The sequence below is a fragment of the Rana temporaria genome, chromosome 7 (assembly GCF_905171775.1).
Source record: "Rana temporaria chromosome 7, aRanTem1.1, whole genome shotgun sequence".
In the NCBI taxonomy this organism is placed as follows: Eukaryota; Metazoa; Chordata; class Amphibia; order Anura; family Ranidae; genus Rana; species Rana temporaria.
In genome coordinates, this window is record NC_053495.1 from 16,246,630 (window position 1) to 16,265,725 (window position 19,096).

Here is a 19,096-nt window from a genome sequence, read left to right on the forward strand (position 1 = left end):
TCGAAAATCTGAAGATTCGAAAAATCGAAAATCCGAAAATAAGAAAGAAAATCCGAAAATTCGAGATAATAACTAACTATTAAATTATAGGTATTGGAATTTCCTTTCAAATCCGGCTTTTAGTGAACGTAACGAATATGAACTTACAAATTATCCAAAATAACCAATATAACCAGGGTTATTTTTTATGATCGCAATTCGTAAATTCTAAAATTCGTAAATGTGTAAATTTGAAAATTAAAAAATCTGAAGATTCGAAAAATCAAGATTCTGAAAATAAGAAAGAAAATCCAAAAATTCGAAAGAACGAAAATCCAAAAATTCGAAATAATAACTATTAAATAATAGGTATTGGAATTTCCTTTCAAATTAGGCTGTTAGTGAACATAAAGAATACAAATTTATCTGAAGCTACGAATTATCCAAAATAAAGACTGCACAGCTAAACAAATGGAATGTAACAAATTAATAATAAATAACAATAATAATAATAATAACAAAAATGTATTATTATTATTATTTATTATTATTTTGTTTTGTACCATGTGTTTAGATGCAGCATTCTTTATTTGGGATAATTTGTGACTTCAGATAAATTCGTATTCGTTACGTTCACTAAAAGCCAAATTTGAAAGAAAATTCCAATACCTATAATTTAATAGTTAGCTATTATTAGTTAGTTCGTTAGTTAGTTAGTGATTATTTCTAATTTTTGGACTTTTGGATCTTTGTTCTTTCTAATTGTCAGATTTTCCTTTCTTATTTTCGGATTTTCGAATTTCCACATTTTTTCATTTCCAAATTTTTCGAATTACCGAACTTTCTAATTTTTGACTTCCCAATTTTAGAATTTACGAATTCTGAATTAAATTTATTATTGTTATTTATTATTATTAATTTGTTATGTTCCATTAGTTTAGATACGGCATTCGTTATTTTTAAGACAATTCGTAACTTGGGATAAAGTCGTATTCGTTACGTTCACTAACAGCCAAATTTGAAAGGAAATTCCAATACCTATAATTTAATAGTTAGTTATTATTTCAGATTTAAAAAATTTTGGGTTTTCGGATTGTCAAATTTCCGGATTTTTGAATGTTCGAATTTTTGAATGTTCGAATATTCAAACATTCGAATATGCGAATATTTGAAAACATTTCGTTAAACGGGTTTTTGGTAATTTGGGTGTTTCCGAATTGACAAATTTGTCAAAAATCGTTAAAAAACTAATTTGAAACTAAACTAATTCCACATGTCTACCCCATTAATCAAAATGCCGGAAAGCGAAACTGTCTGTGTTGTCCCGATATGAACCAATTTTTTTTCTTCAAAGAAGGACAGAAAAATGTTCAGCTCCAGAAACACTTTGATAATGAGGAATACTCGTTAAGAACGACAACCCTGGTAATGCGCCACGATGTGCTGATCTATGAGATCACCTCTCCATCAGATCCCGCGGAGGCGGGAGGAGGTCTCGCGGGTTTAGACGGGCCACCAGGCAGACGTCGTACGAATCGTGCATGGGGGCCTTGGTACAAACCACGTTCCATTGGTTCTCCCATGGGTCCAGCTCCAGAATCTCCTTCGTGATCACTTCATGGCGATCTGAAACATAAAAATACAATGACAGCCTTGTTTTCAAAGGCATTGCTAATCAGAAAAAGAGCACCAAAATAAGCAGAGCAGGAAAGTACCAAGAAACAAGAAGACCAACAATAAATTTGGGAAATACCAGATCACGTACGTGTACGCGATTTGGCGCAGCGGGGCAGCCCTGCCGCAGTATATGTGTGGTGGGCAGTCCTAAAGCGGTTAGGTTTGCCTTGTAAATTTATGAACTCTATAAAGATATATAAGGTGTAAAGGTTGGTGTTGCGCAGGCTCTTGAATAAAGTGTATCACAAACTATGATATTAAATACCATTAGAAGGATATAAATAAATTGTACAAATTTTATAAACATATACAGTGCTTCACATTGTAGTCTATTTTAAGCAAATAGTAGTTGGTTCTCCAACAGTGATGTGCCAAATACCATCACTATTTTCCAAATAAAGTGCCATTTTCGTGCATATATGAATTAGTGTGCTTTCACCTCCGAGTGACACCTCTATTAGACGTGGGCAATTCGTTCCGTTCCAAATTTCGACAAATTCATTCATTCAGAAAAATCTAAATGAACAAAAAGCGGTTTAATTAATTTTTCCAAAAGTTCATAATTTCGAAAAATTCGCAAATTAAAAAATTTAAAATTTAAAAATTCGGAGATTCAGAAATTCAAAAGTTCGGAAATTCGGAAATTACAAAATTAAAACATTTAAAAATTAAAACATTTAAAAATTAAAACATTTAAAAAAAAATTAATTTTTTTTTAAAAAATATATATTTTTTTAAAAATGTAAAAATTTAAACATTCTGAAAATCGGAAATGCAGAAATTCGGAAATCTGGAGATTCTAAAATCATGAAATTCGGGAATTCAAAAATTCGGAAATTTGGAATTCAAAATCCAAAAACCTGAAAATTCTAAAATCTGAAAAAATGAACTAACGAATAATAATTTAACTATTACTAACTAATAAATTATAGATATTGGAATTTCCTTAAAAATTTGGCTGTTAGTGAACGTAACAATCTCAAATTTATCCAAAGTTACGAATTATCCGAAATAACGAATGCTGTATCTAAACGAATGGAACATAATGAATTAAAAATAATGAATAATAATAATAAAACCCTTTTATTATTATTAATTTGTTTCATTCCATTTGTTTAGATGCGGCATTCATTATTTTGGATAATTCCAAACTTTGGATAAATTCGTTACTTTCACTAACAGCCAAATTTGAAAGAAAATTCCAATACCTATCATTTAATAGTTATTATTAGTTAGTTTGTTAGCTATTCTTTTGAATTTTGAGATCGGATTTTTCCGATGGGAATTGTGTGATGACAGGATGTTGTCGGATAATCCGACCGTTTGTACGCTCCATCGGAAAATTGTTGTCGGAATTTCCGCCCCAAAATGTTGGATAGCACGCTTTAAAATTTTCCGACAACAAATGTGTGTTGTCGGACTATCCGATCATGTGTACACAAGTCCTTCGAAAAAAAAAAATCCAAAGTACAAACACGCATGCTCAGAAGCAATGCTAACCATAAGACAACATTAGCAGACGTTGCCCAAAGGGTGGCGCTAAAGAGCTGAAAAAAATCTTGTTGTTTTGTGTTTGTTGGCCGACAATTCTTTGCCGTTTGTAGGACAAAAGTCCTATGCTTTGTCCGATTGAAATCCGATCGTGTGCATGAGGCTTTACTCATACACATACATTTATATAAAGATATAAATAAGGGGTGAAACAACATAATATGCTTTGAATTATCGGTGGGATTTTCTGGTGCCATAGAACCTGATCTGCACAAATTCCTGTAGCGGAAGGTCTACAAAGGGTTGAGGAATATAGGGACAGATTCACGTAGGGCAGCGGCGGCGTAACGTATCGTAGATACGTTACACCCCCCAATTTTTCATCGCAAGTGCCTGATTCACCAAGCACTTGCGATGAAAACTACGCCGGCGGCCTCCGGCGCAAGGCGGGCCAATTTAAATTGGCGTGTGCCATTTAAATTAGGCGCGCTCCCGCGCCGGACCTACTACGCATGCTCCGTTTCTTAACTCCCGCCGTGCTTTGCGCGCCGTGACGTAATTTTTTTGAACGGCGTAGTGTACTTCCTTATTCCCGGACGGCTTACGCAAACGACGTTATTTTTTAAATTTCGACGCGGGAACGACGGCCATACGATTGCTGTGTGAAGTTAAGGCACCAAAAAAATCGACTAACTTTGCGACGGGAAACTAGACTAGCGGCGACGTAGCGAACATCCATCGGGAATCGCCGTAACTCCTAATTTGCATACCCGACGCTGGTTTACGACGCAAACTCCCCCCAGCGGGGGCCGCGGTATTGCATCCTAAGATCCGACAGTGTAAAACAATTACACCTGTCGGATCTTCTGGCTATCTATGCGTAACTGGTTCTATGAATCAGCCGCATAGATAGAAACAGAGATACAACGGCGTATCAGGAGATACGCCGTCGTATCTCCACTGTGAATCTGGCCCATAGGGCCAGATTCACATATACTTGCGGCGGCGTAACGTATCGTCTATACGTTACACCGCCGCAAGTTTTCAGCGCAAGTGCCTGATTCACCAAGCACTTGCGTGTAAACTTACGGCGGTGTAACGTAAAGGCGTCCGGCGCAAGCCCGCCTAATTCAAATGGGGTGTGTACCATTTAAATTAGGCGCGCTCCCTCGCCGGACGTACTGCGCATGCTCCGTTTTGAAATTCCCGCCGTGCTTTGCGCGAAGTGACGTAATTTTTTTGAACGGCGACGTGCGTAACGTACTTTATCATGGCTCGTCTAAAGTTAAGCCATGTTAAAGCAGGCTTAACTTTGCGACGGGAAAAAACGGCTAGCGACGACGTAAAGAACGCGAAAACCTTCGTGGATCGCCGTAAAACCTCATTTGCATACCCGATGCTGGAAAACGACGCAAACTCCACCCAGCGGCGGCCGAAGTATTGTAAGTCAATTACACCTGTCGGATCTTAGGGCTATCTATGCGTAACTGATTCTATGAATCAGTCGCATAGATACTCTCAGAGATACGACGGCGTATCAGGAGAAACGCCGTCGTATCTCATTTGTGAATCTGGCCCATATTATTTATAAAACACATTTCTATTCATTTTTTTAAAACAATTTTAAATCTAGTAAATGGTGTCAGGAAATGTTATTTTCTGCTTTCAGTGGCAGACTGCGGGCTCTGCCAGGATACAAGACGTCGCCCTTCTCCCGGCAATGTGTAGGCAGATGTATGGAGCCAGGTGTGTTTGTAGAGCTTGTTAAAAAGCAGAAATAAAATTTTAATTACGCCGAGATTAGAACACTCCGCTTCCATTTATCTAAACATTATCTCCCAATTATCTGCCTTGTTTGGTATTATTATCGGCATACGAAAGCTCTCTGACTACACGACTACCTCTGTCGCGCTGCTCAGACCACAGGGCTTACTTAGAGCCGACCGTCGGTCATTTTTTTTTAACTTTCCATCTTCCACTTCAAAACTGAGCACTTAAACCCCCCTCCTGCCCAGATTAATTTTCAGCTTTCAGCGCTCTCACTCTTTCAATGACAATTGCGCGGTCATACAACGCTGTACCCAAATACAGCTTTCTTTTGGTGGTATTTGATCACCTCTGCAGTTTTTTTTTTTTTTGTTACATTTTTTTAAAAAGTCAGATAAAAAAAATCACAAAAATACAAAACCTGTTTATATTTTGTTATAACATTTTGCAAACAGGTAATTTTAACTTCATTGGATGTACGCTGATGAGACTGCACTGATGGGCACCGATGGGCTGCACCGATGGGCACTGATAGGCGGCACTGGTGGGCACTGAGAGGCGGCACTGATAGGTGGCAGTGATGGGCACTGATAGGTGGCAGTGATGGGCACTGATGGGTGGCAATGTTGAGCACTGATCAGCACTGGTAGGCAGGGCTGGACTGGGACAGAAATTTGGCCCTGGACTTCATCCAGACTGGCCCACTTTGACAGGTCTCTCCCATGGCGGCCGGACAACTCCCGCACCCCCCCCCCCCCTGGCCACCCAAGCCCCCTCTCCCCCTTCACTAGCCACTAGCCGTTCTACTTCATTAGAGTAGAACGGCTGTTACTGGTACTCTTATAGGCAGTACCAGTGGGGAAGCTAGACATTATTTCACCCGGGGCAAAGAATCAGTTCGGTGCCCCCCCTTATGGGACAAGATTAGGCAGAAGTGAGAAACTCCCAGGCCATAGCTGTTGAGTCAGCTGTCTGTCCCCTCCCCCCATGCTCCTCTGTCGTCCCCCATGCTCCTCTGTCGTCCCCCATGCTCCTCTGGTTCTCCCCCTGCTTCTTTGTTCCCCCCAGGTGAGCTCTGCGGGGAGGGAGAGACAGAGGAGCGGAGGGGGGCAGCAGTCCGCTGTCACTGAAGCCAGCCCACTGAGCCATCGGCCCACCGGGAAACTCCCTGTAGTCCCAATGGCCAGTCCATCTCTGCTGGTAGGTGACAGTGATTAGGCAGCCCTGCTAGGTGGCACTGATTGGCACCACTGGTGGGCATTGATAGGTGGCACTCGTGGGCATTGATAGGTGGCACTTTTTTGTACTTGTGGGCACTGGCAGGTGGAACTGGCAGGCAATACTGGTGGGCACAGGTGAGGTGGATGTGTCTCTTCCTCTTCGGGACCGATGTCCCTTAAACATAAGGCAGTGATCGGCTTTTTTTTCTCGATTACCGAGCTGTTGTTTACATCACGTGATCAGCTGTCATTGGCTGACAGTTGATCACTAGTGTTGAGCGGAATACGCCATATTCGATTTCGCGATATATCACGAATATATAGCCGAATATTCGTGAAATATTCGCTAAAATCGAATATTCGTGATATTTTATAAAAAAAGTCCTCCTTCACTTACCTCATCCTTCCATTTTGCTTTTAAATGTCCTTATTTCTTCTGAGAAATCCTCACTTCCTGTTCTTCTGTCTGTAACTCCACACAGTAATGCGAGGCTTTCTCCCTGGTGTGGAGTGTCGTGCTCGCCCCCTCCCTTGGACTACAGGAGAGTCAGGACGATCTCTACGTTGCAGATAGAGAAAGGAGCTGTATGTTAGTGGGCATCCTGACTCTCCTGTAGTCCAAGGGAGGGGACGCGCACGACACTCCACACCAGGGAGAAAGCCTTGCATTGCTGTGTGGAGTTACAGACAGAAGAACAGGAAGTGAGGATTTCTCAGAAGAAATAAGGACATTTAAAAGCAAAATGGAAGGATGAGGTAAGTGAAGGAGGACTGCACTAAGGTAAAGGAAGCTATTTAGGGAAAATAAATTGTACCTTTACAACCCCTTAAGTCATAACCAAGTTATTGCTGAATATACAGGCCCATAGCAGGTAATGTAAAACTTTTCCCCGGTCAATAGGGGTTGTGGCGGTATGTACGGAGCGGAACTGGTTAAATATTCAGATGTCATTTTTTTTTTAATGAAGCCCGGTAAGTATTGAGTGTGTTATTCTCCTTCTAATCAATGAATCTTTGTTTTTCCTACCATTGGATCTATGTTCAGTGACCGGTGAACAGGTCGAGTCAACCTACCATGGCAACCATCAATCCTTCATTCCCTGACCAAACAAGTTCCAATTGTTCCTTCCTAGTGATTATCAGTGTCGATCGATATGAAGAATGGGCACATACGGAAAATCCAACCTTTGAAACCGGCTAAAAACGATTGGGGACACACAAGGGACACACAAGGGACACAGAAGGTTGGACAAAAAATAATCAACTTTTGCACTTTGCTTTTTGGAAACAGCGCTCAGACATAATGCACAGTAACTAAAATATAATATATTTCAGTGAACAAAAAATGTAGCGCTAATAAACTCAAGAGATACAATGTATGATACCATGTGAGGCAACAACATTCATAGTATATGTGCACATCAATACCAAAATTAGGTAATGAAGAAAAAATTCAATGTGATAAAACGTTGCAAAGTCTATAGCCAAAGCTTTGAATAAACAGTCTATAGCCAAAGCATTGAGTGAACTTCAATGAGAAAGTTGGTGCAGTGCGTGGAGTGGACTGATGTCCAGTAGTTTAAATAAAACAGGTAATCGAGTTGTCTGTAGAGATCTATGGAAATCACAATCACATCAGGTATAGGGTAAGTATAAACACGCTTACCAGATGGGTTGGACTCTACTACTGTACAGCAAAGAGTCAATCAGACGTTGTGGTCATTGGGAACTGGGACCACTGTAACCGGAAAGGGACCTGTTGTTGTAATTAGGACTCCAGCTGGCATGGACACCAGGAACCACCTATATTCGGATAGCGTGCTACGTAACCGCCACAGATTCCAGGTGTAATCCTCAAGCCCGTTGAAGGCTTATGTGGCCGAAACGCGTCGGGTATTGCTATTGTGCACTCCATATTGCTTTTTATGTGATCACTTTTATCCATGTCATAATTTCACATGTATGACTTTTTAATAATAAACCTTTTTTGGTTTAATTGACCTGCGCAATTGGAGCCCTTTTTTCTATCTTTTATACCATTCATCCCATGGTCCAATTGGAGGTTCAGCTACGTCTATTCCTGCACCCCTGGATATACGGCTTGAGGATTACACCTGGAATCTGTGGCGGTTACGTAGCACGCTATCCGAATATCGGTGGTTCCTGGTGTCCACGCCAGCTGGAGTCCTAATTACAACAACAGGTCCCTTTCCGGGTTACAGTGGTCCCAGTTCCCAATGACCACAACGTCTGATTGACTCTTTGCTGTACAGTAGTAGAGTCCAACCCATCTGGTAAGCGTGTTTATACTTACCCTATACCTGATGTGATTGTGATTTCCATAGATCTCTACAGACAACTCGATTACCTGTTTTATTTAAACTACTAGACATCAGTCCACTCCACGCACTGCACCAACTTTCTCATTGAAGTTCACTCAATGCTTTGGCTATAGACTGTTTATTCAAAGCTTTGGCTATAGACTTTGCAACGTTTTATCACATTGAATTTTTTCTTCATTACCTAATTTTGGTATTGATGTGCACATATACTATGAATGTTGTTGCCTCACATGGTATCATACATTGTATCTCTTGAGTTTATTAGCGCTACATTTTTTGTTTACTATTTGATTGGCTTTGTTTGTTTGTATGTAGCAGCTTATTTCACATATTTAGAGTTAGCGCAGATTTTTTCTTATTTTCTATAATATATTTCAGTTCAGCGCTCTTTAGGCTCCATTCACATCTATGCGACAAAACGCCCGACGCCGGACGCTTGTGCCGCCAGAGGGGGGAATTCCCATTGCTGTCTATGGAGATGGTTCACATCTCATAGACGCCGTACGCCTGTCGCCTGAAAAAAAGTCCCGGACCCTTTTTTTCAGGCGACATTGGCATTCTCCCATTGACAGCAATGGGAAGAATTTGAAAAAAAAAAAAAAAAAAAAAGTTTCACACTCGCAGCAAAATACACCGCGTACACCGTACGCCGTTGTCACGGAGGTGTGAATGGAGCCTTAGATGTAAAGTCTGGATTTGTTCTATTTTTGTTCTTCAGGCAGGTACAGAAAAAACAAATTGATCCTGCCAGAAAACAAGTGTCCTCATCACTTTCTGGGGACTGAACTGAAGGAGTTGAAAATCAGGGCAGAACGACAACACTGCTCCTCCAGAGATACAGTGTAGGGAGTGAGCGTTGTCACCCTAGGACAGGAAGTGTGTTACAGGCAGGATCACTAGTTGAAGTAAAAGGCAATAAAAAAATGTCAGATAGTATATTTTATTTTTTTGGGGGGTTTAGATACACTTGCTGACCAGCCACAGGACATATACTGCGGAAGTTCAGCTCTATTGCGCAAAACCCATACCTGTGCGTTGTCTAAAGTGGTTGTAAACCCTTTACAACTAATTTTACCTACAGGTAAGCCTAGATTAAAGCCTCGTACACACAGTCTGACTTTTTGCCAACAAACTTCAAAATTAGCAAGTTTTCCAAAGTCCGTCCGTGTGTACAGAAATCCATCGGACTTTTGTCCAAAGTACAAACACGCATGCCCAGAACCAATGTTAAAATCCACCAACAATAGCCCTGTACACACGACCGGTTTTCCCGTCGAAATAAACTCGGATGGTTTTTCCGACGGAATTCCGCTCAAGCTGTCTTGCATAAAACGGTCACACCAAATTCCGACCGTCAAGATCGAGGTGACGTAAAACACTACAACGAGCCGAGAAAAATGAAGTTCAATGATTCCGAGCGTGCGTCGACTTGATTCTGAGCATGCGTGGTTTTTAGTGCGTCGGAATTGCATACAGACGAACGGATTTTCTTATAGGAATTTTTTCTGACAGAAAATGGGGCATACATATGGTCGGAATATCCGATTAAAAGCTCCCATCTGACTTTTTCCATTGGAAAATCCGACCGTATGTACGCGGCATAAGGGTTCCTCTGGTGTAAAAAGGTTGTGAAAGGCTACCCCATTTACTGTAAATGCATTTTTTCTAAGTTTTAATTGTCTATATTGAGATTTATTCCCCGTAAGTCATTATTTTTCACTGCTCTTATACTTCACCTATTGTATCTGTCTATCTTTATTGTGGGCCAGATTCACAGAGCAAGTACGCCGGCGTATCTACTGATACGCCGGCGTACTTTCAAATTTCCCACGTCGTATCTTTAGTTTGAATCCTCAAACCAAGATACGACGGCTTCTGGGTTCGATCCGACAGGCCTACGGCTTCGTACGCCTTTGGATCGTAGGTGCAATACTTCGGCGCCCGCTGGGTGGAGTTCCCGTCGTTTTCCGCGTCGGGTATGCAAATGAAGGATTTACGACGATCCACGAACGTACGCGCGGCCGTCGCATTTTCTAACGCCGTCTGTAGTCGGCTTTTTCCGGCGTATAGTTAAAGCCGGTATTTTGCGGCGTATAGATAGACTTGCCATGTTAAGTATGGCCCGCGTCGAAATTTTTTTTTTTTGCGTAAGTCGTCCGTGAATAGGGATGGACGTAACTCACGTCTAAGTTAAAAAAATGACGTTGTTGCGACGTCATTTCGCGCAAAGCACGGCGGGAAATTTTTGGACGACACATGCGCAGTTAATTTGGCGCGGGGACGCGCTTCATTTAAAAGAAACCCGCCCCCTACCCGCCGATTTGAATTCCGCCGCCAGAAATACACTACGCCGCCGTAACTTTCGGCGCAAAATCTTTGTGGATTTGAATATACGCCAGGTAAGGTACGGCGGCGTAGTGTATCTCTGATACGCTGCGCTAATGTAAATGTATGTGAATCTGGCCCTGTGTCTCTAAATACCCCAAGATTGCGTGCGGTCAATGTGTTTTCATCACCCTGGGTCATTATAAGTATTGCATACACCAGTTTTATTTTAGTTTGAAGGTCTAATTGTCTACATTGGGATTTGTTCCCCATAAGTCCATATTTTTCGCTACTCATTCACCTCTCCTATTGCTTCTGCTGCCTATTCTTATTCCCTGACTGATCCCAGATCACATGTGGGCAATGTGTTGTCATCACCCCGCGTCTCTAAACATATACAAGCTTTATGTTACTTTAATTGCCTACATTGGGATTCATTCCCCATAAGTCCCAATTTTTCTCACTACTCTCCTATTACCTCTGCCTATTTTTATTGACTCGCTGATCCCAGATGGTGTGCGGTCCTTATGTTTTCATCATCTCGGGTCATTAAATGTACACAAGTGACCGTTGTAAATTGTTGACTGAAATAAACGCAGCTGTCACCAGGCCAAGTATACTCCGGGGACCCCGTCTTCAAGAAAATGGAGTAAAGTTACCCCTGCTATATAATGCGTAGATGCGGCGTACCAATGCTAAGTATGGACGTCGTTCCCGCATCGAATTTAAAAAAATGTACGTAGTTTGCGTAAGTTGTCCGTGAATGGGGCTGGACGTCATTTACATTCACGTCTAAACCAATACGTCCTTGCGGCGTACTTTGGAGCAATGCACACTGGAAAATTCCACGGACGTCAATCACGTCGGGTCACATAACATTTACATAAAACACACCCCCCCGTTCCACATTTGAATTAGGCGGGCTTACGCCCGCCTATTTACGCTACGCCGCCGCAACTTACGTAGTGAGTGCTTTGAGAATACAGCACTTGCCCGTCTAAGTTGCGGAGGCGTAGCGTAAATAGGATACGCTACGCCGGAACAAAGATACGCCGATCTACGAGAATCTGGCCCTCAACGTTTATATTTCTCAACGCCTTGGTGCTGAAAGTTCACAACCAAATTATTTCATTGGAATAAAATAGGATTTAGAGACGGTCAACTAGTCCCAAATCTGTGCAATTGTAGTGCCACTCCCGTAGGAGCTGCTGTAAATTGCATGTCAAAACGCACCCTGATACCCTAGGCGAAACCTCATTTTGCGGCCCCCCCCCCCCCCTTTGGCTCCACCCCTGACTCTACTCCCTTTACCCTGCCCATATATACCCCACCTTTTTAATGAAGCGCACAGCAAATGTAACTTTACCAGTGCCCATCAATGCAGCCTTACCAGCGCCCATCAAATACAGGCTACCAGCTCCCATCAAATACAGCCTAACAGCGCCCATCAAACACAGCCTACCAGCGCCAGTAGTGTATTAAGGTTTTGTGCTGCCCTAGGCCTGACTAAACTCGGCCTGACTAATTTAAATATGACCCACCCCTTCCTGTCAGGGTCACACCCCTTTCTTTTTAAGACCCGCCCTGAAATTTTCGAGTAGTTCTTAGGGCCTGGGAGGGCATTGGATTCCCTTCATTTGTACAGATTTCCTCTCACGTCCTGTTTGGCTATGGGGCAGGAAGTGAAGGGAAATTTCTGCAATGGGATAAGGATGGTAAAAAATAAACTGACGGGGGCTATAACCCTCCCTTACTCTATCCAAAAATGAAACAAAAGTGTTGCCTATAGTTCTTCTCTAATCACCAATAATGAGGCACCATTCCTCTCACTGACACCATTAATTAGGCACTCTTCTCCTGCTTCCACTATAGATGGGGCACTTTTGCTCCTGCTAAGACCAATGATGGGGCACTATTCCTCCCACTGACACCGTTGATGGGACACCAGTGCTCCCATTGATACCAACCATAGAGGACTACTCCTCCTGTTAAAACCAACATCAGTGCACTATTCCTTCTGTTACATAGTTACATAGTTAGTCAGGTTGAAAAAAGTCCATCTAGTTCAACCATAAAAAATAAAACAAAAAAAATCGTACAATCCCATATACCAAATTCTATACCCACAGTTGATCCAGAGGAAGGCGAAAAACCAGCAGAGCATGATCCAATTTGCTACAGCAGGGGAAAAAATTCCTTCCTGATCCCCCGAGAGGCAATCGGATTTACCCCGGATCAACTTTACCTACAAATATCAGTACCCAGTTATATTATGTACACCTAGGAAAGTATCCAGGCCTTTCTTAAAGCAATCTACTGAGCTGGCCAGAACCACCTCTGGAGGGAGTCTGTTCCACATTTTCACAGATCTTACTGTGAAGAAACCTTTCCGTATTTGGAGATGAAATCTCTTTTCCTCCAGAAGTAAAGAGTGCCCCCTTGTCCTCAGTGTTGACCGTAAAGTGAACAATTCAACACCAAGTTCACTATGTGGACCCCTTATGTTGAACATATCCCCCCTTAATCTCCTCTTCAGAAGAGTGAATAAATTCAGTTCCTCTAATCTTTCCTCATAGCTGAGCTCCTCCATGCCTCTTATCAGTTTGGTTGCCCTTCTCTGCACTTTCTCCAGTTCCCTGATATCCTTTTTGAGAACTGGGGCCCAAAACTGAACTGCATATTGCAGATGAGGTCTTACTAATGATTTGTACAGGGGGGGGGGGGGCAAAATGATATCTCTTTCTCTGGAGTCCATACCTCTCTTAAAACCTCATCTTCTGTTAAAACCAATTATGGGGCAATGTTCACTCCCACTGATGACGTGACATTTTATACTCACACTGGCCACAGTCCGGGCCTCCTAAAGCCTGAAGGACAGTAAACTGGCCCTTTGTTTAAAAAGTTTGGAAACCCCTGCTCTGGCGGAACCTTAGTTGAAAATGACTGCTTCACAACAAATTCATCACACCACGTCCTTATGTAGAGAGCTTTGCTCACAGGGACATAGTTATTCTAGAATAGAAAAGGGCGTTTCCTAAACTGTCGCCATGAGGTTGGAAGGGTGCTACTGTCTACAATGTCATTGTATGCTATAGTATTGACAGCAGGGGTGTTGCTAGGTGGGAAAAAGTCCCTGGGCTTCAGCCCAAAGTCCGAGCCCGACACGGGGGGCGGGCAGTTTAACTGTTGGTTGCTGCCTGGCTTACCGGTGCCCATCAATGCTGACCACTAAAAACTGACCTACCTGACACACCTGACCATTACACTGACCTACCTGACCATTACACTGACCTACCTGACCATTATACTGATCCACACTGACCATTATACTGACCCACACTGACCTACCTGACCCACACTGACCATTACACTGACCCAGACCCACACTGACCTACCTGACTCACACTGACCATTACACTGACCTACCTGATCCACAATGACCATTATACTGATCCAAACTGACCATTAAACTGACCTACCTGACCCACACTGACCATTACACTGACCTACCTGACTCACACTGACCTACCTGATATACACTGACCTACCTGACCATTACACTGACCCAGATCCACACTGACCTACTTGACCCACACTGACATGCACTGACCTACCTGATGCACACTGACCTACCTGACCCACACTGACCATTACACTGACCCAGACTCACACTGACCTACCTGACATACACTGACCTACCTGACCATTACACTGACACTGACCTACCTGATCCACACTGAACTAACTGACATACACTTACCTACCTGACCATTACACTGACCCAGATCCACACTGACATACCTGACCCACACTGACATGCACTGACCTACCTGATGCACACTGACCTACCTGACCCACACTGACCTACCGGGGCTATTGAGCCCACATTCGGGGCTCCAGCCTCAATAGCCCTCTCTTAACGACGCCTATGATTGACAGTACTCTTCACTGGAGACACTTGAATTCAATCATTTGGAAGGGTGTCCATGTACATTTGGCCATGTAGGTGTGATGGTCAGGGGTTCACAAATATTTGACCATATAGTGAATATAAACTATAGCAGTACTATAGGTTTACTGGCACCTTAATTCTGCTCTTCTACTGTATATCACTGTCTGAACATATTGATTTCTACGCAGTTACTAGGCATTTTCTCAGCACCTGGCCACAACGCAAGCATTGGAACTCACAGGCATCCATCTCTATCTGTCAAAAGCCATTTGGAATCTGCTTACGCTACTCTTTGTAATTCCTAAATGTTTCATCTCTTTGTTAGACCTTTGTTAATGTTTCCTTATATTCCGCTGAAAGTCAACCGGCGTCCCGCTGCCCGCTTTATCACTTTCGTGAATCGCTGAGGACCACAGGAGCAGGGCATGCTGGGAGCACCTTAGTGCCGCCATTATTGCCATTGTTTTCTCAACATATCTTAGGCTTCGTTTGTTCTTCGTTCATTCAGCAAAGTCCTTTTCAGAAGGAACCAGTTCATTCACCAGAAATGTGAACTCTACAATAGGGAGAAGTGACCCGATTTCATAAAGCGATCCAACCTTTTATAATACTGTAACAAGGAACGAACTGTATGAGATTCTTTCCCAGCGATACATAATTAAAAAACACGTTATTAAAAAAAGACACAAAGAGTGAAAGGAGACGTATTGTTCGGAAAAGAAAAGTATACAGTTCAGATAAAAGGAAATGAAAAAAAAAAAGTGCAGATTTAAAACTATAAAAAAGTAAAGCAGAGCTACAATGACTAGACAATTTGCCTTTATTAACTTTCACCACCGTCAGTGATAGAGAAAAACACAAAACGCTCTCAAACCAAGGGTAGCACTACCCCCGTAGGAGCTGCTGGTTAGATTTGGGTCTTGCACGTTACCTCAACAGTGGCGGTTCGTCCATAGAGGGCGCTGGAGCGCCGCCCCCCTCTGGCTCTCGCACAGCCACTGAAATACATAAATTCATGCATTGCACGAATCTATGTATTTTCGCCGCTGCCGCCCACTATTCAGATGGCCAGATGCTGAGCGCCGGCCATCTGAATAACGGCAGCTGGTTGGCTGTGTGGAAGTGCCTATCAGGCTGTAGTCGGCTTCCTAAATGCTTATCCTCGGGACGTACCGGCGGTGCGTTCCTTAGATAAGACTGACAGGCGTCTCAGCCAATCAGGTTCACCGGTTCTGGTTACCAGTAACCTGATTGGCTGAAGCGTCATCGAGGGAGGGAGAAGACATCGAGGGACGGTAGAAGCGCGGCTGACCCCAGAAAGGTAAGTGCCAGACGGGGGGAGGGCATTTTCAAGGCACAGTGGCAGCATTTTACTGGGCACAGTGGCGACAATTGCGGGGCACAGTGGCTACAATTGCTGGGCACAGTGGTAACAATTGATGGCACATACAGGTCACAGTGGCAGCATTTTACTGGGCACAGTGGCGACAATTGCGGGGCACAGTGGCTACAATTGCTGCACAGTCGTAACAATTGATGGGCACAGTGGTAACAATTGATGGCACAGTGGTAACAATTGATGGCACAGTGGTAACAATTGATGGTCACAGTGGTAACAATTGATGGCACAGTGGTAACAATTGATGGCACATACAGGTCACATTGGCAGCATTTTACTAGGCACAGTGGCGACAATAGCGGGGCACAGTGGCTACAATTGATGGGCACAGTGGTAACAATTGATGGCACAGTGGTAACAATTGATGGGCACAGTGGTAACAATTGATGGGCATAGTGGTGACAATTGATGGCACAGTGGTGACAATTGATGGCACAGTGGTGACAATTGATGGCATGGCATAGTGGTTACAATTGATGGGCACAGTGGTGACAATTGATGGGCACAGTGGTAACAATTGATGGGCATAGTGGTGACAATTGATGGCACAGTGGTGACAATTGATGGCATGGCATAGTGGTTACAATTGATGGCACAGTGGCTGTGTTTGATGGCATGGCACAGTGACTGCGTTTGATGGCATGGCACAGTGGTGACAATTGATGGCACAGTGGCTGCGTTTGGTGGTATGGCACAGTGGCTGCGTTTGGTGGTATGGCACAGTGGCTGCGTTTGGTGGTATGGCACAGTGGCTGCGTTTGGTGGTATGGCACAGTGGTGACAATTGATGGCACAGTGGCTGCATTTGATGGGCACAGTCAGGCTGCAATTGTTTTTTTTCCGTTTGCGCCCCCCCCCAAAAATGTTGAGCACCAGCCGCCACTGCATATTCGTAGTCTAGGGGAAGAAAGTCTGTAAATAACTCCAATGTCCACACGAGACGTAAAACCTTAAGCTGTTAGGTTTTATTTATTTTCTCTTAAATTTCAGGAAAGTAGAAGGATGAAGGGGAAGGTTCGGGTGCACAGTACAGATCACTGAAGAAAAATTTCTAAGTCTCAATAGTCATTCACCACTTTTTCTCGAGTGGGTATTGCTCACCCGGACGGGCCCTTCTCACCTGGCCAAGCAGCCGGAATGATGCACGGACAATAATCAGCAACAGTCTCTGCCATAGACTGGTTATGAGTGTAGCACTTACCCCCGAAGGAGCTGCTCATTTGTTTTGGGTGGCATGTTACCTCATGATTCTCCGCTGTGGTACTTGATGAGAGTTGTAGTACAGGTGACAGGTGTCTTTTCTGTGCTTTTATTACCCAGCCGGGTAATTGACAGCTCATGGGTGACGAGCAGCTTTTGGCCTTTTTGCCTTAAGAGCTAAAGGACCTTGTCTGCATGTAACCCACACCATAGATGTTCGGAATCGAAAAAGCGAGAGAAAAGTAGTGCCAGCTATGGACACCGAAAGACATTAAGAGGCCCAAACTATTGGCAAATGTTTTTTTAGCCATAAACTAGAATGTTTTGTTGGTTCCTGACATAAAGAATAAGGAAATGTATTGTTGAGTCTTGACCATAATAAAGTAAAAAATATATGTAGCACCCCCTAGAATTGAGAGTAGATAAAAGCATATTTCTTGCCAAGAATAACCCGGAATAGGGTCAGGGTTACTAGAGGCCAGGGCTGGATGACTCATCCTGGCAGGTCTCTGGTGCCTCCCTCTGGTACCTGGAAGGTTGGAGAACCTTCTAGAACTAGAGGGCGTGGTTAGGAAGGGCTGCCTTGAAAATTAATGGACTCTCAGCCCAAGCGGTGGGCTGGCGGGGAACTAGGATCCTCATAAATAGATCTGAGCCATGCCAGCAGGGGAGTCGGGTGGAAGATGGAGAAGCAGTGCTGAAGGAGGCTGAGGAGAAGGAGAAGGAGATATGTCATGCTGTTCACTCTAATGATTCTACTTTGTTAAGAGACTGAGATGAGTTCCTGCCTGTAATGGGCCTTTGATCAGCCAGCAATATCCTGCTAGTTCCAACAGGAGTGAGCAGCAGGTGCTGTACATTGGAAACCAAGTTTGTGCTGGTGAAAGGAAGTAGAGGACTTTTTCAAGTTGGGCAACCTATAATTCCCCAACCCCATCCAAGTTATCATGAGGACATCAGCGACTCCTATGGAGGTAGTGCTACATACACAAAACAAATATTACCGTAAAATATGTTATTTATGGGTTTGTTTGCAAATGAATACATTTGTTTTTGCGCGGTCACATGACTGGGCCAGTTGCTCGAGGTCCATTGCATCATTGATTCCTCATTTTAGGTCCAGGCTGACATCGATTTCCCTCCGGAGATGGAGCGTGTAACACACGGGAGGTCTACAGGGAACTTAATTGTGCACCGAAGCAAGCATCTAATTACCTGAGCTGCTATTACCGCGCCTGGATTGTGATGCAAATAGCAGGACCCAGTGTCGGCTAAGTAACCCTTCTCTAGCAAAAACAAGAATAAACAGCCGCTACCATATACCCGCAAAATATTCAATCATACCGTGTTATAGGATGGGGACGTTTTTCGTAATAAAGAAATCTCTGAGGAACAAGCAAAATCAATAATGGTGTGCCAATGTCCTTCTGAATATGCTAGTTTCCTGGCTGCGTTGGTGATCCTTCAAGGTTTACAACACAGTTAGTCCTCGACAGGCCCGGACTGGGACAAGAAATAGGCCTGGACATTTTAGATTTCCTGCCAAATCCCCCCTCCCAGCACAAATCAAATCACTCCTTCTAGCATAACCCCCCCCCCATTACCCCTCCTAGCACAAATCCCCCCAAATCCTTCCTCCTAGCATATCCCCCCCCATTACCCCTCCTAGCACAAATCCCCCCAAATCCTTCCTCCTAGCATATCCCCCCCCCATTACCCCTCCTAGCACAAATCCCCCCAAATC

The 19,096-nt window shown here is 43.4% G+C and overlaps 1 protein-coding gene across 1 annotated transcript in view; it reads right to left on the reverse strand.

Annotated features, from left to right (window-relative positions):
- Nucleotides 1-660: 660 nt before the first annotated feature.
- The window catches only part of KBTBD12 (kelch repeat and BTB domain containing 12), a 78,329-nt gene continuing 59,893 nt past the window's right edge, over nt 661-19,096 (reverse strand). The window contains exon 6 of the mRNA XM_040358972.1: nt 661-1,605. Within this exon, the coding sequence (XP_040214906.1) occupies nt 1,436-1,605 (170 nt within the window). The 3' untranslated portion in view covers nt 661-1,435. The remainder of the gene's footprint in view (nt 1,606-19,096) is intronic.